This window comes from Vombatus ursinus, unplaced genomic scaffold, assembly GCF_900497805.2.
Source record: "Vombatus ursinus unplaced genomic scaffold, bare-nosed wombat genome assembly UNPS02014870.1, whole genome shotgun sequence".
Taxonomy (NCBI): domain Eukaryota; kingdom Metazoa; phylum Chordata; class Mammalia; order Diprotodontia; family Vombatidae; genus Vombatus; species Vombatus ursinus.
In genome coordinates, this window is record NW_020954648.1 from 8,287,584 (window position 1) to 8,308,788 (window position 21,205).

The following is a 21,205-nucleotide window of genomic DNA, read 5'->3' on the forward strand; positions in this document are numbered from 1 at the left end:
AACTGAAACTTGGAGAGATTCAATGATTAGCCTGTAATCACACAACTCCACCTGACACCATTCATACTGTACCTTAATTTATTGGTGGACATGACCCCATTTGGACAATTGCAGAGTGGATCGATTATATGATTCCATGACTGTTTTTCCGGAGCCCCAAAACATCTTCTTGGCAGTGTGAAGAGGCTACCACATTCTGCTGGTCCCATTGATTAAATGAGACTCCCTGAAGGGGAGCCTGGAGCAGCTTTTGAAGACAATAATGGTCATAAATTAGCAGAAAAGAGTAGGGGGGTAATGGAGTTATCAATTAGCAATTTTAGTTGATATAAGGAAAGAAACGTTCTTAGAAATAATCAATCTGGAGTCAAGTCCAGTTCACTTTTTTTTTCCTCTTTTTATTCCAGAAAACTAAAGACCTATGCACAGAGTCTGTGAGGATTGCCATTGATGTTGGGTACCGCCATTTTGATTGTGCCCTCATTTATAATAATGAACATGAAGTGGGAAAAGCAATCCAAGAGAAAATTGCTAAAGGAAAAGTGAAACGAGAAGACATCTTCTACTGTGGCAAAGTAAGAACTTATTCTGTCACTCTTCCTTCTATAATAATAGGATAGGGCAGGGCTAAGAAAATTTAGGAAATAGCTGCTATCAACAATTGCATGTTATTGAAAACAATCTGTGTAAGGCACTAATGCTAAACCATTGCAAGAAATCTAGACCATTATTTGGGCTATCACAGACCCAAAGAAGGAATCCCAGCCCCATTGAGAGGGAAAATGAGTCATAATTTTCCCACAATGTCAATAGAGAAAAGGGATGAGAAAAATAGACGGCCTCTATTTTCCTCAGTCAAGTAGTAGGCTCAGTCATCTGCTTATGTGGTAGGGGAAAAGTGGTGTAGGAGATTTGAAGGAAGAAGGGAGGCTTAGAACAGTGGTATTAAGCTGAAATAGAAATTGATTCCATAGAAAACCACAAATTAACATTTTCTATGTTGCATTGTATTTTTATTTATTTTGTTAAACATTTCCCAATTACATTTCAATCTGGTTCAAGCCCACTGGCCTCAATGTCTCAAGTCTGACACCTGTGGTTTAGAATACTCCAATTGGTGTTTTACATTTATTTCCTGTTAAATTTCATCTTTTGGTGTTAGAGCTGTAATCTCTCAAGATCTTTTTGAATAGGAGTTCTGTCATTCACTATAATAGTTATCCTTCTCCGCTTTGTGACATTTGCCTATCTGATAAACACGTCATGCATGGCTTACCAAAACATGACCTTCAACTGGAGTGCATGAAAACACCACCTGGGCTCCAAAGTCTTTCCATTTTCAACTCCAGACAGCAAAACCACTAGATACATATCAAGAGTATGGCTTCTTCTGATTTATAGCTTTTGTTTCCAAAAGAATCAGTAGATGTGAGCAGAGATCACTAGGTTTAATGTATTTTGACAGGTTCTCCAAAATATTTTTGATAAAACTTCCATAAAGATAGCCCACCTATCAATCCACAATTTGAGATCTACGTGTGGCAGATAGCCACTTGTACCAGTTGTCTCTGATGATTACCTCCTCTTTCTAGGTACTAGGTGGCACAGTACATAAAGTATAGGACCTGGTGTCAGGAAGATCTGAGTTCAAATCTGCTTTCAGACACTTATTAGCTGTAATTCTTGGGCAACTCACTTAGCCTCTGTCTACCTCAGTTCCCTCAACTATAAAATGGGGATAAAAATAGCATCTAGTTCCCAGGGTTGTTGTGAGGATCAAATGCCACAATATTTGTAAAGGGTTTAGCATAGTGCCTGACACATAGTAGGCACTTAATAAATGTTTGTTCCCTTCTCTTCTCCACATACCTTTGCCTCCATACTTCTTAGCATGATGGTATCTTCCTCTGCATTTTGCAATAAATCTCCAAGAGCATATCCATGTTTTAGTCTTCCTCATTTTTTCATCAAGCATGAGTTTTTCTTTTCTTCAGGAAATCCAAATTCTCCATCTATGGGAAAAAACTTTGAACATACGGTTTACCTCTAGTCATGCAGAATTTCTCACAGAAATTTTTTGCGTCATTGTCTTTATCTTGACAGCTTTGTACTGGTTTGGATTCCTCTCCATATCTCTGGGATCTTTTTATTCTTGATTTTTTTCCTAGATTATTTACTTTATCCTTGCAAGGGTCCTTTATTCTCTCTAGGTTAGCATTATCAGTACATGGCATAGGAGGCCATATGATATTTCCTTAATGAACTTATCATTTATGAAACCTTTATGAAGACTAAGGATCTCTTACTTGAACTGACAAGTTGAGTCCCCCAGAGCAAGCCTCCATCTCTTCCTCAGGGACCTGGGGGATGGGGGAGAAAGACAACCTGAGGGAGTGTCTTTCTCTAATGCTATAGCCTAAGACCTCCACTCCATTGTGGTCTGCGCAATGTCAGTCACTGCTGACTAGTGTCCAAATATCATTTAACCAATTAACATCACTTAGATTTTACAAAGAAATATTTACTGAAAAGATAAAAATAACATAAGTACAAACATTTTCCTCTAACACCCAGAGACATACTCTTTCCTTTACCTAGAGGAGAGGAGGCTCATATATAAAACAGTTTCTACATAGCATTCACCCCAGGGATTTCACTTTCAAATGTAATATAACCGATGGAAGAGTCATCATCATTCTCTTGGCTGCTTTCAATCCAATGCTCTACTGAATTAATCAGGTCTCTTAGGACTCTACTCCTTACTGGGTTCAGTTGTCTGAAAATTTTGTCATGGACTCCAGCTCACAGACCTCTGGTGGTTTGACCTCTCAGCCCTTCAAACTTCACAAGGTAACATCCTAGTTGGATACATCTTCACCTAAGAGCAAGATTCAAGGAAGCAAAGAACAGAGAACTATATTCACAGTTAAATATAGGCCCTTTCCCACACTTAAATGTAGATTAAAACCCCAGGTCTCTCCCTCCCCTTCACCTGCCAAAGATTTACAGCATATCTTCTCTCAATTGTAGCCAAGGAGAAAGAGAGAGAGAAGTTTGCTATGGTCAGTTAGTACTTTTCAAATGCTCACCTTTTTCTGGATCAGCAGTGAATCAAAAGTTCATTTCTTCACATGGTTAGCCAACTTTAACTGTGCATGCTCTGAGGCCAATGTGAAGGTTTAATCAGCCAAATAGCTGCTCACGTTCATAAAGCCTGGGTTTGTCTAGTCCCTTGATATACCTGTATGTGACATCCCATCTCCTACTTCCATGTCTCCCGTGTCCAAAATATTCTCCCTCATCGTTTACACCCCTGGGAAACCATAACTTTTTTCAATACATAGCTCAGGTGCCATTTACTACTTAAGGACCTTCCTGATTCCCCCAGTTGTTAGTGCTTTTTTCACCTATATTACTTTGCATATATTTTTTCTGTGTATCTATCACCTATTTAGCTTGCAGAAGAATATAAACCTTTTAAGGACAGGGACTGTTTTGTTTTCATCTTTGAAACCCCAACACCTAGCGCCACCTCTTATACATAGTAGGTAATTGGCAAAAACTTGTGGAATTGAATCAAACTACTTTTTTTACCAGCAATATATGGAAAGTGAAAATTTTGCCAGTATTTTGCAATAATTTGCAAATTTTGCAATAGGGACATTGACGCCACCCAGGATAAGGCAAGGACAAATCTGGTCAGACTGTTCTTCAGTGAGCCATATGCATCCTTAAAATCCATTTGCCCTCTGATAAATAGATGGATTTTATTTTATCTTTACCCCACCAGGTACTATGAAACACGAAATTTTTTATACCAGATGACTTTATTTCATAATTTCCTTTGTTCTGTTTTAGCTGTGGTCTACTTTCTTTAGCCCAGAATTGGTGCGACCAACTCTGGAGAAGACTCTCAACAGTCTTCAGATAGATAATATTGATCTTTACATCATCGAGATACCAATGGCTCTCAAGGTAAATGGAAATCCCTAAAGGCCACCTGGTCTGCCCACAGTATAGAAACTCTAACATATATAGGATAAATTCAGTATTTTTAAGGAACCCTAACCTTCTTTCATACCATTCCTCCTCATTCCTCCCCCTTCCTAAATCTACTATTTATCCTCATTGTGACCTCCAATCCCTCTATCCCTCAGAACTTTTCTCAGGCCATTGTTCCTGCTCTGACTTAACTGTCTTCCTTTCTCAATCTTATTAGCCAATTCAACTGTACACTGTCCTCTATTCTTGAATTCCTCACCCCATCCCACCTCCATCTTCTCAGCCCTCATCCCTTGCCAAAACCCAGTCCTACATCACTCCCACGATCTGTCTCTTCCCCTCTTATTTACGGGCTGCTGAATAGAGTTGAAGGAAGTCACACAACTGGGATGACTGGAGGCTCTCTAAATTCATGGTATCTAACCTCAGTTGGGCTCCTTTCTTCTTATTCTTTCCTATTCTTTCTTATCTCGTTCCACACAGAACCTATTCCAGCACTTCTCTCCTAAAACCAAACCTGTCCCCCTGCCCTCTCCAAAGAATATCCTCTTACCTCACTGAGAAGATTGAGGCCATTTGCTCTCTCCTTTCCTCCTTTCTTCATCTCCAAACCCTATCAACCTCATCTTTTAAGCTCTGCTCTCTTCCTCCAATCTTTGATGAGGTAGCTTTTCTCTTGAAAAAAAGCCAACACCTCTATGTGAGCCCTTCCCATCCTCTCTAATCGATGGACCCCTCAGTCATCTCCCCTTTCCCTAATCTTCAGTATCCCTCATACACTTTTTCTTTCATTATTGCCTTCAAATATGCCCAAGTCTTCCACGCCATTAAAAAAAAAAACTTTCCCTAGACCCTAATATCATCTCAAGCTATCATATTCTTTTTCTCTCTCAGACTGCTAGAGAAAAGTTATTGATCTACATAGCCTTCACTTATTTTTCCCAAGTTCACTTCTGAGCCCTCTGCAATCTGGCTTCCAACCACATCATTCAACTGAAATTGCTTTCTTCAAAGAGATCTATTTTCTCTTCATGGAAAAATCTGATATTCTTTCTCAGACCTTATCTTTCTTGAGCTTTCTGCCTTATTTGACACTATTAATCATGGATATTTGACACTGAAGTTTTCTGATAATGCTGTCTTCTGGTGCTGTTCTTACCTGTCTCACCACTTTTTCTCTGTCTGCTTTGCTAACTTATTCTATATATCATGTCCCCAAACTGTGGATGTTCTCCAAGGTTCTGTCCTGGCCCTCTTCTCTTCATTTTCTATACTCTTTCTCAGTGCTCATCAGCAACCATGGGTTTAATTATCATAATTATGCAGATGATTCACAAATATGTATTTTTATTTGTATTTATATCTATATGTACACATATATCACATGTATATGTATGTGTGTATGGATCAATGGATAGATAGATAGACAGATAGAAAAATAGATAGATATCACATCCCAATCTCTCTCCTGAGCTTTATTCCTGTGTCATTTTGTAAACTGGATGCTAGAGAGACATCTCAAACTCAACATGTTCAAAACAAAATTCATTATCTTTTCCCAAAAACTTACCCCTCTATCAAATTTCCCCATAGAATAGACACCACAATCCCTCTACTCTCTCAGGTTTCAGTGCGGTCTTCCCTCACCCTTACTCCGTATCCAATCAGTTGCCAAATCTTGACGTTTCAACCTCCACAATTTTGCTTGCACCTGATCCATTCTCTCATGGCCGCTCTCTTATTTTAGGTCCTCACCACCTCCCACCTAGATCATGGCAATGACCTCCTAATTAGTCTCTCTGCTTCCCTCTTCCTCATTCCAATCCATCCTATATACATACGCCAAAGTCATTTTCCTGAAGCACAAATCTGACCATAAGAATCCAATGGATTCTTATTTCCTCTAGGATAAAACATAAATCTCTCAATTGATTTTTAAACCTTTTGGGGTTAATTGACTTGCCCAGAGTCACATTGAGTGTTATGTGTCTGAGGCTGGATTTGAACTCAAGTCTTCCTGACTCCAGGGCTAGTGCTCTATCCACTACGCCACCTAGCTGCCCTTTAATGACATGGCCCTTTTCTACCTTTCTAGCCTCTTTATATACTTTTCTCCTTTCTGAATTCCATCAGCTAGACTTTAGCCAAATTGAGCATGCATTTCTTCTTCAGACATGGCACTCCACCTCCTCTTTCTGTGCCTTTGCATTAGGCGTACCTCCTGTCTAAACTGCAATCCTTCCCCACCTCCACATCAGGGAATCTCTCCCTCTCTTCTTTCAGGATGCATCGCAGGCACCACCTTTTACATGAAGCATTTCCTAATCACCCCAACTGCTAGTGTTCCTTTCCCTATGCCTTGTACTTATTCTGAATGTACTTATACAAATTATTTCTCCCACAGAATGTAGCTACCTTAAGAGTAGGGATGGTTTGATTATTTTTTCTCTGTGTCCCCAATGCCTCATATTCCTAGAATGTAGTAGGTGCTTAATAAGCATTTCTTTGTTGATTGACCCTACAGTGAAACCCATAGTAAGATTTACATTTTGTATGTTAATAATTAATATCCTTTATAAGTTTTTGTTTCATTGGGAATTTGTTTTTCATACTGAATTTAACCTAAAGCGGGAATCTTCTACATGATCAAAGTTAAGGGGGGGGGGGGATTTTGACCTTGTCATTTCCTAGAATGAAGAATTGAAAAATTTTAGTACTAATTGATTTTTTATTTTTGGCATAGAATTTAGAATTATGGATTCTAAATGAGGGCTGTAGTTATTCAAAAGAATTTGATCAATATACCCAAGAAAAAACAAATGGATGAAGAATACCTATTGTCCTGATTAAGATATACACTTGTACGGACAATCGAAAGAGCTGATCCATAAGTAGACCAAGCAAGTGGACAATAGACTGAGTGCAGGATAGAATAGGAAGAAAAGAACAGACTTGGTTGCATTTCATTAATTGCCATGTTTTTATTGACCTTTACACAATACTATTCAAAAGTCTCATTGCGACATACAGGTGACCTTGGATTCCTACAGGTCTTCAAAGCACAAATTCTGACATATTCTACTTTGTTGGAATGGTTTTGACTACATTCAAAGGAATAGTCTACATCAACTGTCTGAGGCCCAGCCTTGTTAATTATAGAGAGGCTCTTGTTAATGACCTCAACTTTTTCCCTAGATCAATGACTTTTTTAATACCAAGATTCTTCTAGAACTATTGTATGGCTCCAAGTTATAGAACACTACAGTCTCTAAAAAGTTTAATTTGGAGATCATGTAAAAGGCAATAGAGAGGTGTGTGGTGGGAGTGAGCGATCTATAATACTTTATAAATAACAATTATATGGGAGAAATAATGTAATAAAGGTCATCAGAGAAATGTATAATAAAGAAAAAGATGATGGGGAACATCACTTAATAAGAGCAAGTTATAATCAGTGTATAGCAGAAATGCTCCACTGGAATCATTGTGATGTCAAGAGAATAAGAGGAAAACCCTCAACATGTTAAGTGGTCCTTTTAGGGTGAGCTCATGGGAGGATATGATGAGAGTTTCACAGGATGGATAGACATGGATGGGTTTCTATCTTTACTGTAGTTAAGAATAACTACACTTATGAACCCATAAATCTATCAAAGAGTTGGATAGATCAATTCTCAATGTATCTTAAGATACCTCCCCTTTGAAAGAAAGCTCCCCCCAAGGACTTGGTGGTTATGTCACCAAGCTTGGGATACTGAGAGGAGACTTAAAGAGCCAAATAGAGGGGAGCCATGGCCTTTTCTGCACAAAGACCACAGCTCAGACCTAGAGAACAATGAACACAGTTCTCCCCCAAATCACGCCACCTTAGAAAAAGTGAAAATTTACAGGCCTCACCCCATCCCAAGCTAGTTCTAAAAACATGAAGAAACCTGAAGCTTGGGACAGTGCCTCTCTACCTTCAGGTGAGCAGAGCCCAACTTTACGATAAAGTTTAAAGTCAAGAAATAGGCTGGAAAAAAATGTGCAAACCTGACCATAAAAAGCTACTATGGTGACAGGAAAGATCAAGACACAAACTTAGAGGAATATAACAACATGAAAACATACATAAGCAAAGCCTCAAAGAAAAATGCAAATTGGGCTTTTACAGTAAAGGAGAAAATGGGGGGAGGTGAGGGACAATGCTTAAACTTCACTCTCATCAGAATTTGTTCAAAGAGGGAAGAGAGTGTGTATATTCCTTTCAATTCTATAGTTATGAGTAAAGATATATAGATATAGATTCTATCTTTATGTAGGTATATAGAGATATGAATATAAAAATATATAATGTATATATAGAATTAGTCCCCCCCCACCTTGTGTGTGACTGCATCCAGTAAATCACGCTAATGTGAGTGGCCTCTAAAATGCATCAGGGAAGAGAGGAAATCAGAATTTTCTTTATGCATTGGGGCACCAGAGGTCATAAAAGTCTAATTATACAAATGCACACAAGTGCACCAAATCCCTAGATTAATATCAAGTGCTGCTAGGCACAAAAGGGTCGGGGAACAGAAGTAGTCAAATCTCTGAGGATCATAAAGAATTTGGCATTCCGAAGGACATAGTCTGGAGTGGGGTGCAGCTCAAATCTATCAGACCCGTCCTTGTTCCACATTAATAAATATAAGGTGTTTGGTAGGAATAGTCTCCAGGTGAACAAACAAACAAAAGAGGCAAACAAAAGAAGCAAAGAAAAAAACATCAATAAACTAGCAACCCATATGCCTACTTTTCCATCCGCACAACATTTTTTAAAGTAATCTCACCTGTGCTCAGAGTACACGCTTGATGAAGGTATATGAAAAAAATAGGCAGGCTTTTGCAAATGGTATTCACTGAGGCCATAACTTTATGGTCATACAGTTCACTGATACATATGGAGAATATAAGATCCCACTGTACTGATTGTTTGTTAACTACATAGAATCCGGCTTAGCTACTTTCATTTGAAACTGTCACTTTCGCTTACGGGAGCCAAGATGGCAGAGTAAAAAGGAAGTCACTCTCACCCTCCTGTATCAACCTCTGAAAGCCCAGAAAATACCGCCCCAGGAAAAACCCTGGAACAGGTGAACCAGAAGAAAGACAGGGAGCAGCAGTTGAGGGATTAACAGGAAAGGCCCCTCTTGCTCTGGGGGAAGGGGAGCAGTACAGAGCGGGAGGCATCCCAGCAAGCTAGTGGAAAGTTCCATTTTAGCATACCAGGAGGAAATTCTGAAACCCAGGTGGTGGAGCGGGCAAACACCAACACCTGGACCTCCAAGTGCTTCAGTGAGGGTGGGAGAACTGGTGGAAACCAGCTCAGAAAACCGCCAGGTGCCTTGGCATTCTACAGCAGTCTCCCAGTGCCTCAGCAAAAATCTGTGAAGTGCTCCAAGGGGCCCCGGGTAGATAAACATCCTGCAACATATGTCTGAAAGGAGTTGAAGAAAGTGAAAGGATAGGAAAAGCAGGCAACATCCAGGGGCCAGAGTACCCAATCCTACCCCTAGATTTCCAGTGTTGCTGATTCCAGCCCAACACCAGGGAAGCTGCCAGAACCCTACAGCCTCCAACTGCCAACATCAGGGGCCCCAGCACACAAAGACAGTGACCAGGCCCAAAGCTCCCAACACAAGAAGCTTGGGTCAGTGCCCTCTGGTCCCCAGCAGGAGAGCTCAATCTCTTTAAAGGCCAGGAAACAAGCAAACACAATGAGTAAAAAGAAACATACCATAGATTCATATCATGAGAACAGTGACGATCAAGGCAGAAATTCTGAAGAGGACAACACTGTCAACAAACCCACATCTGGAACCTCAAAAGGGAATATGAACTGGTCTGAAACCCAAAAAGCCTTCTTAGAAGAGCTCAAGAAGGATTTTAAAAGTCAAATGAGAGAGGTAGAAGAATCCTTAAAAAACACAATTGGCCAACTGGAAAAAAAGTACACTGAAGAAAACAAGTCCCTAAAAAATACAATTGGCCAAATGGGGAAGGAGGTACAAAATCTAATAGACGAAAACAATTTGTTAAAAATTAAAATTGGGCAAATGGAAGCTAATGACTCTATGAGAAAGCAAGAATCAGTCAAACAGAAACAAAAAAAAATGAAAAAATAGATGAAAATGTAAAATACCTCATTGGTAAAAACAACTTACCTGGAAAATTGATCCAGAAGAGATAATTTAAAAATTATTGGTCTACCTGAAAATCACAACAAAAAAAAGAGCCTAGACAGTATCTTTCAGGAAATCATAAAGGAAAACTGCCCTGAGGTCCTAGAACTAGAGGGTAAAATGGCCATAGAAAGAATCCACTGATCACCTCCTGAAAGAGATCCCAAATTGAAAATGCCAAAATGCCAAGTAGCCAAATTCCAAAATTACCAGGTCAAAGAGAAAATACTGCAAGCAGCCAGAAAGAAACAATTTAAATATCATTTGAAACTGTCTTTTTTGATGATGAAGCAAGGAAGTATATATCTCAGTATCTTCACTTTTCCCCCTTTCCCACACATTATGTCCTCCCATGCCCAGGAAGATTGTGTCCAGCTGTTAAAACCAACCAGCTTTGAGTGACCCTTAATTAACCTTTAAATGCACACCCTTGCCTCAGTAACTTTTGTGATTTACGTCTGGAGGTCTCAATTCAGACACTGTGAAAATGCCTGGATCTATTGGATATCCTGACCTACTCCTCGCATATATTTTTTTCCTGCTTGCTGATGTGTCTAAGATACTTTTATCCTTTTAGAGACTGGTAGACTCTTCCTAAAAGAAGCCATATCCCCAAACTTAGGCAGCTGTTTTTTTTTTTCTTTGTTAATCAAAAAGCTTTGAATACATCTTACTTGAAGAAAGTGGTTTTCTTCTACAACTGTTTTCAAAAAGCATTTGATTTGTTAGAGCAAAACACAGCCTAGCACTTAACACCTAGAGTTGCTATGAGTATCAAATGCAATATTTGTAAAGCCCTTTGCATAGAGTCTGGGACAGAGTAGGTACTTACTAAATCCTTTCTTCCTTCCTTCATTCCTTCATTCCAGCCTGTCCTTCAACAAGTTGCCATTTGGGCTTATGACAAAAATCACACAAGAGTATTTCAAAGAATTAACAATCAAAATAAAATTTTTTGATCCTATGTTTACTATACCCCAAAGGTAGAAAGGGACTAGGTTATAAAGGGCTTTCAATGCTAGAAGGAGAAATTTTATATTAGGTCCTGGAGGTACTAGGAAGCCATTGGAGTTTACTGAGTGGGGAGGTTGATATGGTTGGACCTACACTTTCAGAAACTCACTTTGACAGCTGCGTGGAGGATGGACAGGAGTGGAGAGACCAACCAGAAGGTTATTGCAATACTCCAGGTGTGAAATGATAAAAGCCTGTAGAAGGGTGGTAGCAACATCAGAGGAGAAAAACAGGTAAATATGAGAGATGTTACAAAGGTAGAATCAACAGGACTTGGTAACTGATTGGATAGTGTGAGTAAGGAAGTAAAGATTTGAGAATAACAAACAGGGTATAAGCCTAGGAGGCTGATAGGTCTATCAATAACAGTAGGAAAATTAGGAAGAAGGAAGACCTTAGGGAAAAGTGAGTAAGTTTGGTTTCGTACATATTGAGTTTAAGATGCCTCTTGTTCAAGATGGTCAATAGGCAGTTGTAGATGCAAGACTGGAGGTCAGAAATGATAAGAAGATTTAAGAATCATTGGAATAGAAATAACAATTAAATCCATAGGAGCTAATGAGATCACCAAGTGAAATTCCACATTGTTTTCCAAAATGATTGGACTATATCTATAGCTGCACCAACAGTGCATCAATGCACCTTATTTTCCCACAGCCTCTTCAACATTCATCATTATCCTCCTTTGTCAACAGTGCCACTTTGATGGGTGTGAGGTGGAATCTTAGAAAGTCTTTAATTTGCATTTCTCTAATTAGAGATTTGGAGCAATTTTTGTATGTGACTACAGATAGCCTGGATTTCTTCCCTTGAAAATTGCCTGTTCTTATCCTTAGATCATTTATAAATTGAGGAATGAATCTTATTTTTATAAATTTGAATGACTTTCCTAAATATCTTGGAAAGGATAACTTTATAAGAAAAATTTTCTGCAAATCGTTTCCCCAATTAATTATTTTCCTTTTGATCTTACTTTTATTAGATTTGTTTGTCGAAAAATGTTTTATTTTATGTAATCAAATTTTATGTAATCAAAATAACCAGTTTTATCTTCAGTGGTCCACTTTATCCCTTGCTGGATCATGAACTTTTCTCCTATCCATTGATCTGATAAGTAATTTTTTTTCATGTTTCTTTAATTTGTTTATGACATGACTTTTAAATCTAGGTCACATACTCATTTGGAATTTACCTTTGTATTAAATGTCAGGTCTTAGTCCAATTCTAATCTCTTCCATCTTACTGTATAATTTTCCCACGTTCTTTGTTAAATGGTGAGTCCTTATTCCAGTAGTTTGTATCTTTGTGTTTATTCGATACTAGAATACTAGATATATTTGCTTCCATATGTTATATGCCTAATCTATTCCATGGATGAACTACCTATTTTTTAACCAGGACCAAATTGTTTTGGTAATGACTGCTTTATAATGTAATTTGGTGTCTGGCACCAGTAGACCCACTTAATTTCCATTTCTTTTCATTATTTCTCTTGAGATTTCTGACTGTTTTTCTTCCTTGTAAATTTAAATAATATTTTTTTCTAGTTCTATTATAGTTTCTTTTGTATTTTGATTGATTGTATTTTTTATTTTGATTGATAGCATTGAAAAGTAAATTAATTTGGATAGTATTATCATTTTTATTATGTTGGCTCATCCTACCCATAAGTAATTAATATTTTTTTCTAATTATTTAGATCTGTCCTTATTTCTATAATCAGCAATTTGTAGTTGTTTTTACCTAGGTCTTATGTGTATCTTGGAAGGTAGACTCTGAACTATTTTTTTATTATAGTAATTTTAAATGGAATTTCTCTTTTGATCTCTTCCTGCTGGATAGTATTGATATTATAGAGAAATGATGATGATTTGTGTGGATTTATTTTATATCACATAACTTTGCTGATGTTGTTTAAATTAATTTTTAGTTGACTCTTTAGGATTCTTTTAGTACACCACACCATCTGCAAAGAGTAATAATTTTATTTCTTCTTTACTTTTGGATTACTTCTTCAATTTCTTTTTCATGTTATATTTCTATAGTCAGCATTTTGTGGTGACAGTGGACATCTTTGTTTTACCCTTGAATTTATTGGAAAGATTTCTAGCTTATCTCCATTATATATAATGGTAGATCTTGGTTTGACATATATATTATTCATCATGATAAGAAAAGAGCCGTTTATTTGGTTTTCTAGGTTGTTTTTTTTTTAACAGAAATGGGTGTTGTATTTTGTCAAAATGTTTTTTCCCTGTATCTATTGACATAATCATATTTTTTGTTATTAATATGGTTAATTAGATATATTATTTTCCTAATATTTAAAAATTCTGGAGAAAGATGAGTATTGTTTGAACCTTACTCTCATCAGATTTGGCTCAAAGAGGGAATAACATATTCAGTTAGGTATAGAAATCTAACTTAACCTATAGGAAGTAGGAGAGGAAAAGGGAAAGGGGAAAGAAAAGGGAGGGGATGGGTAGTAGGGAAGGCAGATTGAGGGATGTGGTGGTCAAAAGCAAAACTCTAGTGAGGAGGGAAAGAGAGAAAAGGAAGAGAAAAGCATAAATGGAGGACAATAGGATGGAGAGAAAGACACAGATAGTAATCATAACTGTGAATGTGAATGGGATGAACTCTCCCATAAAATGGAAGTGGATAGCAGAGTTGATTAAAAAACATAATCCTGGGGCAGCTACGTGGTACAGTGGATAGAGTACCGGCACTGGAGTCAGGAGGACCTGAGTTCAGATCTGGCCTCAGACACATAACACTTACTAGCTGTGTGACTCTGGGCAAGTCAATTGCCTCACCAAAATATACATATATACACACACATACATACATACATACATACATATATATACACATACACATGCACATATATGTATGTATATACATATGTATGTATGTATATGTATATATAATATATAAAATCCTACAATATGTTGTTTATAAGAAACACATTTGAAACAGAGGGATACACACAGAGTAAAGGTAAAAGGCTGGAGGAGAATATATTATGCTTCAGCTAAAGTAAAAAAAAAAAGCAGGGGTAGCGATCCTGATCTCAGACAAAGCAAAGCAAAAATAGATCTAATTAAAAGAGATGAGGAAGGAAACTACATCCTGCTAAAATGTACCATACACAATGAAGTAATGTCATTACTAAACATATATGCACCAAGTAGTATAGCATCCAAATTCTTAGAGGAGAAGCTAAGGGAGTTACAGGAAGAATTAGACAACAAGACTATACTAGTGGGGGACCTTAACTGTCCCCTCTCAGAACTAAACAAATCTAACTACAAAATAAACCAGAAAGAAATTAAGGAGGTGAATAGAATTTTAGAAAAATTAGATATGGTAGCCCTCTGGAGAAAATTGGATGGGGATAGAAAGGAATGTACCCTTTTCTCAGTGGTACATGGCACCTACACAAAAACTGACCATGTATTAGGGCATAAAAACCTCACAATCCAATGCAGAAAGGCAGAAATATTAAATACATCATTTTCAGATCATGATGCAATAAAAACTTCATGTAATAAAGGGCAATGGAAAGATAGACTAAAAATTAATTGGAAACTAAATAATCTAATCCTAAAGAGTGAGTGGATCAAACAACAAATCATAGAAACAATCAACAACTTCATCCAAGAGAATGACAGTAAGGAGACAGTATACCAAAACTTATTGGATGCAGTGAAAGCGGTTCTTAGAGGTAAGTGTTACATCTCTCAACGCTTATATGAATAAAATAGAGAAAGAAGAGATCAATGAATTGGGCATGCAACTAAAAAAGCTAGAAAAAGAACAAATTAAAAATCTCCAATTAAATACTAAATTAGAAATTCTGAAAACCAAAGGAGAGATTAATAAAATTGAAATTAAGAAAACTATTGAACTAATACATAAAATTAAGAGCTGGGTTTACGAAAAAAAAAACCAATAAAATAGATAAACCTTTGGTTAATTTGATTTAAAAAAAAAAGAAAGAAGAAAACCAAATTACCAATATCAAAAATGAAGAGTGAATTCACCACCAATGTAGAGGAAATTAAAACAATAATTAGGAACTATTTTGCCCAACTGTATGCCAATAAATTTGATGATCTTAGTGAAATGGATGAATATTTACAAAAATATAAATTGCCCAGATTAATGGAAGAAGAAATAAAATGCTTAAATAACCCCGTTTCAGAAAAAGAAATCAAACAAGCCATCAATGAACTCCCTAAGAAAAAATCTCCAGGGTCAAATGGATTTACAAGTGAATTCTACCAAACATTTAAAGAACAATTAATTCCAATACTATGTAAACTATTTGAGGACATAAGTGAAAAAAGAGTCCTACCAAATTCTTTTTATGATACAAATATGGTGCTGATACCTAACCCGGAAAAAGCCAAAACAAAGAAAAGTATAGACCAATTTCCCTAATGAATATAGATGCTAAAGTTTTAAATAAAATGTTAGCAAAGAGACTACAGCAACTTATCTCAAGGATAATACACTATGACCAGATAGGATTTATACCAGGAATGCAGGACTGGTTCAATATTAGAAAAACTAGCAGCATAATTGACCATATCAACACAAAACTAACAAAATCATATGATTACCTCAATAGATGCAGGAAAAGCTTTTGACAAAATACAATACCCATTTCTGTTAAAAACACTAGAGAGCATAAAAATAAATGTAGTCTTCCTTAAAATGGTAAGTAGTAAATATTGAAAACCATCAGCAATTATTATATATAATGAGAATAAGTTAGAAACATTTCCAATACTATCAGACGTGAAATAAGTATGTCCATTATCACCCCTCTTATTCAAGATTGTACTAGAAATGTTAGCTTTAGCAATAAGAGAAGAAAAAGAAATCAAAGGTCTTAAAATAGGCAAAGAAGAAACAAAGCTATCACTCTTCACAGATGATATGATGGAATACTTAGAGAATCCTACAGTATCAAGTAAAAAACTACTTGAAATAATATACAAATTCAAAAAAGTTATAGGATATAAAATCAACGCACATAAATCATCATTTCTATATATTAACAAAGCCCAACAGCAAGAGATAGAAAGAGAAATTACATTTAAAGTTACTGTAGCTATTATAAAATATTCGAGAGTTTACCTGCCAAAACAAACTCAGCAACTATATGAACACAATTACAAAACACTTTTCACACAAAGTCAGATCTAAATTATTGGAAAAATATAAGGTAGGCTGAGCTAATATAATAAAAATGACAATTCTACCTAAGTTAATTTACTTATTCAGTGCCATACCAATCAAATTACCAAAAAATTATTTTATAGAGCTAGAAAAAATAGTAACAAAATTCATCTGGAAGAAAAAAAAGTCCAGAATATCAAGGGAATTAATGAAAACAAATGCAAGGGAAGGTGGCCTAGCTGTACCAGATGTTAAATTGTGTTACAAAGCAGCAATCATCAAAACTACTTGGTACTGGCTAAGAAATAGAGTGGTGGATCAGTGGAATAGGTTAGGTACAAAAGGCACAATAGTCAATGACTATAGTAATCTACTGTTTGATAAACCCAAAGATTCAAGCTTCTGGGATAAGAACTCACTATTTAACAAAAACTGCTGGGAAAATTGGAAAACAATATGGCAGAAACTGGGCGTAGAACATCTTATACTGTATACCAAGATAAAGTCAAAATGGGTAGATGATTTAGATATAAAGGTTGATACTATAAGCAAACTAGGAGATCAAGGAATAGTTTACCTGTCAGATTTATGGAGAAGGGAAGAATTTATGACCAAACAAGAGATAGAGAACATTATGAAATGCAAAATGGATGATTTTGATTACACTAAATTGAAAAGTTTTAGCATAAACAAACCCAATGCAACCAAGATTAGAAGAGAAGCAGAAAACTGGGAAACAATTTTTACACCCAGTATCTCTGATAAAAGCCTCATTTCTAAAATATGTAGAGAACTGAGTCAAATTTATAAGAATATAAGTCATTCCTCAATTGATAAATGGTCAAAGGATATGAACAGGCAGTTTTCAAATGAAGAAATCAAAGCTATCTATAGTCATATGAAAAAAATGCTCTAAATCACTATTGATTAGAGAAATGAAAATCAAAACAACTCTGAGGTACCACATCACACCTATCAGATTAATCAACATGACAAAACAGGAAAATGATAAATGTTGGAGAAGATGTGGGAGAATTGGAACACTAACACATTGTTGGTGGAGTTATGAACTGATCCAACCATTCTGGAAAACAATTTGGAACTACACCCAAAGGGTTATAAAACTGTGCATACCCTTTGATCTAGCAATAGCACTTCTAGGACTGTATCCCGAAGAGATCATAAAAATGGGAAAAGGACCCACGTGTACAAAAATATTTATAGCAGCTCTTTTTGTGGTGGCAAAGAATTGGAAATTGAGGGGATGCCCATCAATTGGGGAATGACTGAACAAGTTGTGGTATATGAATGTAATAAACATGCTATTGTGCTAGAAGAAATAATGAGCAAGCAGACTTCAGAAAAACCTGGAAAGACTTGTATGGACTTATGCCAAGTGAAGTGAGAAGAACCAGGAGAACATTGTACACAGCAACAACCACATAGTGCAATGACTAACTTTGATAGACTTAGCTCTTCTCAGCAATGAAAGAATCTAAGAAAACTCCAAAAGACTCATGATGGAAAATGCTATCCACATCCAGAGAAAGAACTTTGAAATCTGAATGCAGATGAAAGCACATTATTTGCTCTCTTTTGTTTTGTTTTGTTTCTTCTTTCTTGTGGTTTCTCCCATTGGTTCTAATTCTTCTTTACAACATGACTAATGTGAAAATACGTTTAATATGAATGTATATGTAGAGCCTATATCAAATTTCATACCATCTTGGGGAGGGGGAAAAGGAGGAGGGGGAGAAAATGTAAAACTCAAATCTTATGGAAGTGAATGTTGAAAACTAAAAATAAATAATTTTTTAAAAAATAAAGCAACAGTATTAAGAAATGGAAAAAAAAATCCTGTATTCCTTAAATAAATCCAACTTGGTCGTAGCATGTAATCTTTGTGATACATTGTTTCAGACTCTTTGCTAATATGTTATTTAAAATTTTTTCATCTATGTTCATTAGAGATATTTTGGTCTATAGTTTTCTTTTTCTCTTTTGACTGTCATATGGAATGGATTTTTACTCTTTCTTTTTTTTCTGTTTTAAATCTCTCTTTGTGTTTCCCTTCTCCATGCTTAGGAGTTATTTGTTCCAATGACTAATCTCCTATTGAATCTATCCTCCTTATTTACTTTTTCCCATCTCCCTTTTATCTCAATGTTGAGTTGAATTTGCTTTTTTGGTTTGTTTTTTTTTTTTTTTTTTTTTTTGGCGAGGCAATAGGAGTTAAGTGACTCGCAGAATGTCACACAGCTAGTAAATGTCAAATCTGAGGCCAGATTTGAACTCAGATCCTCCTGACTAGGGCTGGTGCTTTATCCAGTGCACCACCTAGCTGCCCTGAGTTGAAGTTACTTCTACACCAAGGTGTGTGTGGGTGTGTGGGTGGTACCCTACTTTGGGTTAGTGAGGTTCAAGTGATGCTTGCTTTCCACTTTTGTATAGACATTTACTTGCACCCTTGACTATATATGTTACCCCCATCCCTCTTCTTTTCTTCCAGAGTCTATCTTTTTTTCCTTCCTTCTTTTAAAATAACCAAAACATGACAAAAATATTTCCCAGGCCATGTATCTGATTTTATTCCCCTTATAATCCTCAATGACATTATAGCCCTTAGGGAATTTGCACCACACACATCCCCATTAGAATGCAAATACTTCATCTTTATCAAATCTTTTCCAATTGCTCACTTGTATTTCCTTTTTATATTTCTCTTTACTCCCATATTTGTATTTCAAAGTTAATATTCAACTCTGCTCTTTTCATCAATAAAACTTGTAAGTTCTCTATTTCATTAAAGGTCCATCCCCCCCCCCCCCCCGCAGGGTTGTACTCAGTTTTTTCTAATTAAGTTATTCTTGATTGTAAGTCTATGTATTTTGACTGTTGGAATATATCACATTGCATGCTTCTCCACCCCTGTAGAGTGGTAGTTGTAAATCTCGTGTGATCCTGACTGTGATTCCTTGGTATTTTAATTCTTTCTTTTTGTCTGTTTTCAGTTTTTCCTCTGACCTAGAAGCTCTGGAATTTGGCAATGACATTCCTAGGAGTTTTCACTTTGATCTTTTTTTTTCAGGAAGTAATTGGTGGATTCTTTCTGTTTTCATTTTGCCCTCTTGTCTGGACAGTTTCCTCTCATAATTTCATGAAATATAACACCCAATCTTTCTCCTCTTTCCTGTCCCTCACTCCTCCTCCTTCTCTCCTCTCTCTCAATGAGAAAAGACTTTCAGATGATTCAAATTTGCGATCTTGGGCTACAAAAATGACCCACTGTAGTTTCTCTTTTGATTTCTCAATCTGGCATCTTTCTTAAATCATTGTTGGAGTAGATGTGGGGGTAGCTGGGCTGAAAATCTTCCTCCTACTCTATCCTCTTGGATTGTCCAAAACTCTCTCGTTATCTACTAAAAGAGATAATGAGGGAGTGGGAAATATCATGTACAATTGCACAGAAATAGGAGATGGCATGTTAAGTTAGAGTAACAACCAGTCCATTTTGACTGGAACTTAGAGTATGTGAAGGAGAGTAATATGAAATAAGACTGAAAAAATAGATTAGAGAGAGGCAGCCTTGAAGAGAGTTAGGAAGACCCAGATTCAAATACTGCCTAAAATGAATACTGGTTGTATGAGCCTGGGAAAGTTACTTAGTGCCTACAGACAAGTGAGGCTATCAATTGCAGAGCTGGTACCAGCCTGCATTGGTTAGAGGGAGTTCTTCACTTGAATGTCTTTTAGCAAAGAAATCACAGGCCCAGTTTAAAAAAAAAAAAAAAGACAGATTGGATCCAGATAGCCAGGGGATGGAAGAGGAAATAGAAGTCATGGAGTAAAGACATATATTTTTTTCCTTGAGGCGTTAGGGAGCTATGTAAGTGTCTTAGGGGTTTGGAAGGGTTGGAATGATTAGGTCAGAACTTTGAAGATCTGCCTTGGAAGATGATCTGATAGATTGGAGAGAGAGGACAGATCAGGTGACAGAACATTGATTTGGGTGTGTTAAGTTTTTTCTAAGCCTAGTCTATCCAGTTTCCAACTTTAAAATCTTATGATATATTAATTTAAATTGTCTGATTCCTATATCAAGAAGGGAATAATAAAGAGTTTAACTTCTCTCTCCCCCTCCAGCCAGGAAATACCTTTTATCCTCAGGATGAAAATGGTAAATGGTTGACCCATGACATAAACCTGTGTGACACCTGGGAGGTAAGACTGAACACTTCTCCTATTACCTAAAACCCTCTCTTGCTTTTCTCTGTGGATTTGGGGGATTATTAGTGGGAAGCAAAATGTGTTGGATTTGCTCTGGTTGATACTGACAGAGCAGTGTGGAACAAGTACTATGGGGGATTTTTAATACCTGTTTGCTCTGTGTAAACAGGCTTTTATGTACTTTGCTTGTACTTTGATTTTTCACTTTGGCCTTCTTCCCAAAATGCAAAGGGTCTAGGAGACATTAATTTGAATGAAACAGACTGACTTGCAGAGGTATTGACATAGGTGGCCCAGAATTGAAGGGAAAAAGCACAAGTGAAATGTTGAAAGATGTTCAGGGAGCATAGCCCAGAGCAAACAGGCAACCTTCAGTGGCCAGACATCCATGTGCTTCAGTATAGTCTCACGGAAATGCAGAAACACTCCGCCATCCCTTAGCACACACTAGACACCACCACTGGGACCCCAGCTCAGCACCAGGTAAGCTGCCAGACTCGTACATCCTCCAACAGGACCAGCCACCCCCAACCCCACCCCACCCTCAGCCCAGCACCAGACACAAG

At 36.9% G+C, this 21,205-nt stretch overlaps 1 protein-coding gene across 3 annotated transcripts in view; it reads left to right on the forward strand.

The window, feature by feature from the left end:
* AKR1D1 (aldo-keto reductase family 1 member D1) overlaps positions 1-21,205 on the forward strand; it is a 78,850-nt gene that overhangs the window by 12,397 nt on the left and 45,248 nt on the right. For 2 of the 3 annotated variants that reach the window (XM_027842253.1, XM_027842252.1), the window contains exons 2-4: positions 408-575; positions 3,859-3,975; positions 20,556-20,633. In XM_027842253.1, the coding sequence (XP_027698054.1) occupies positions 408-575; positions 3,859-3,975; positions 20,556-20,633 (363 nt within the window). The remainder of the gene's footprint in view (positions 1-407; positions 576-3,858; positions 3,976-20,555; positions 20,634-21,205) is intronic. The other variant, XM_027842254.1, reaches the window with a different exon arrangement.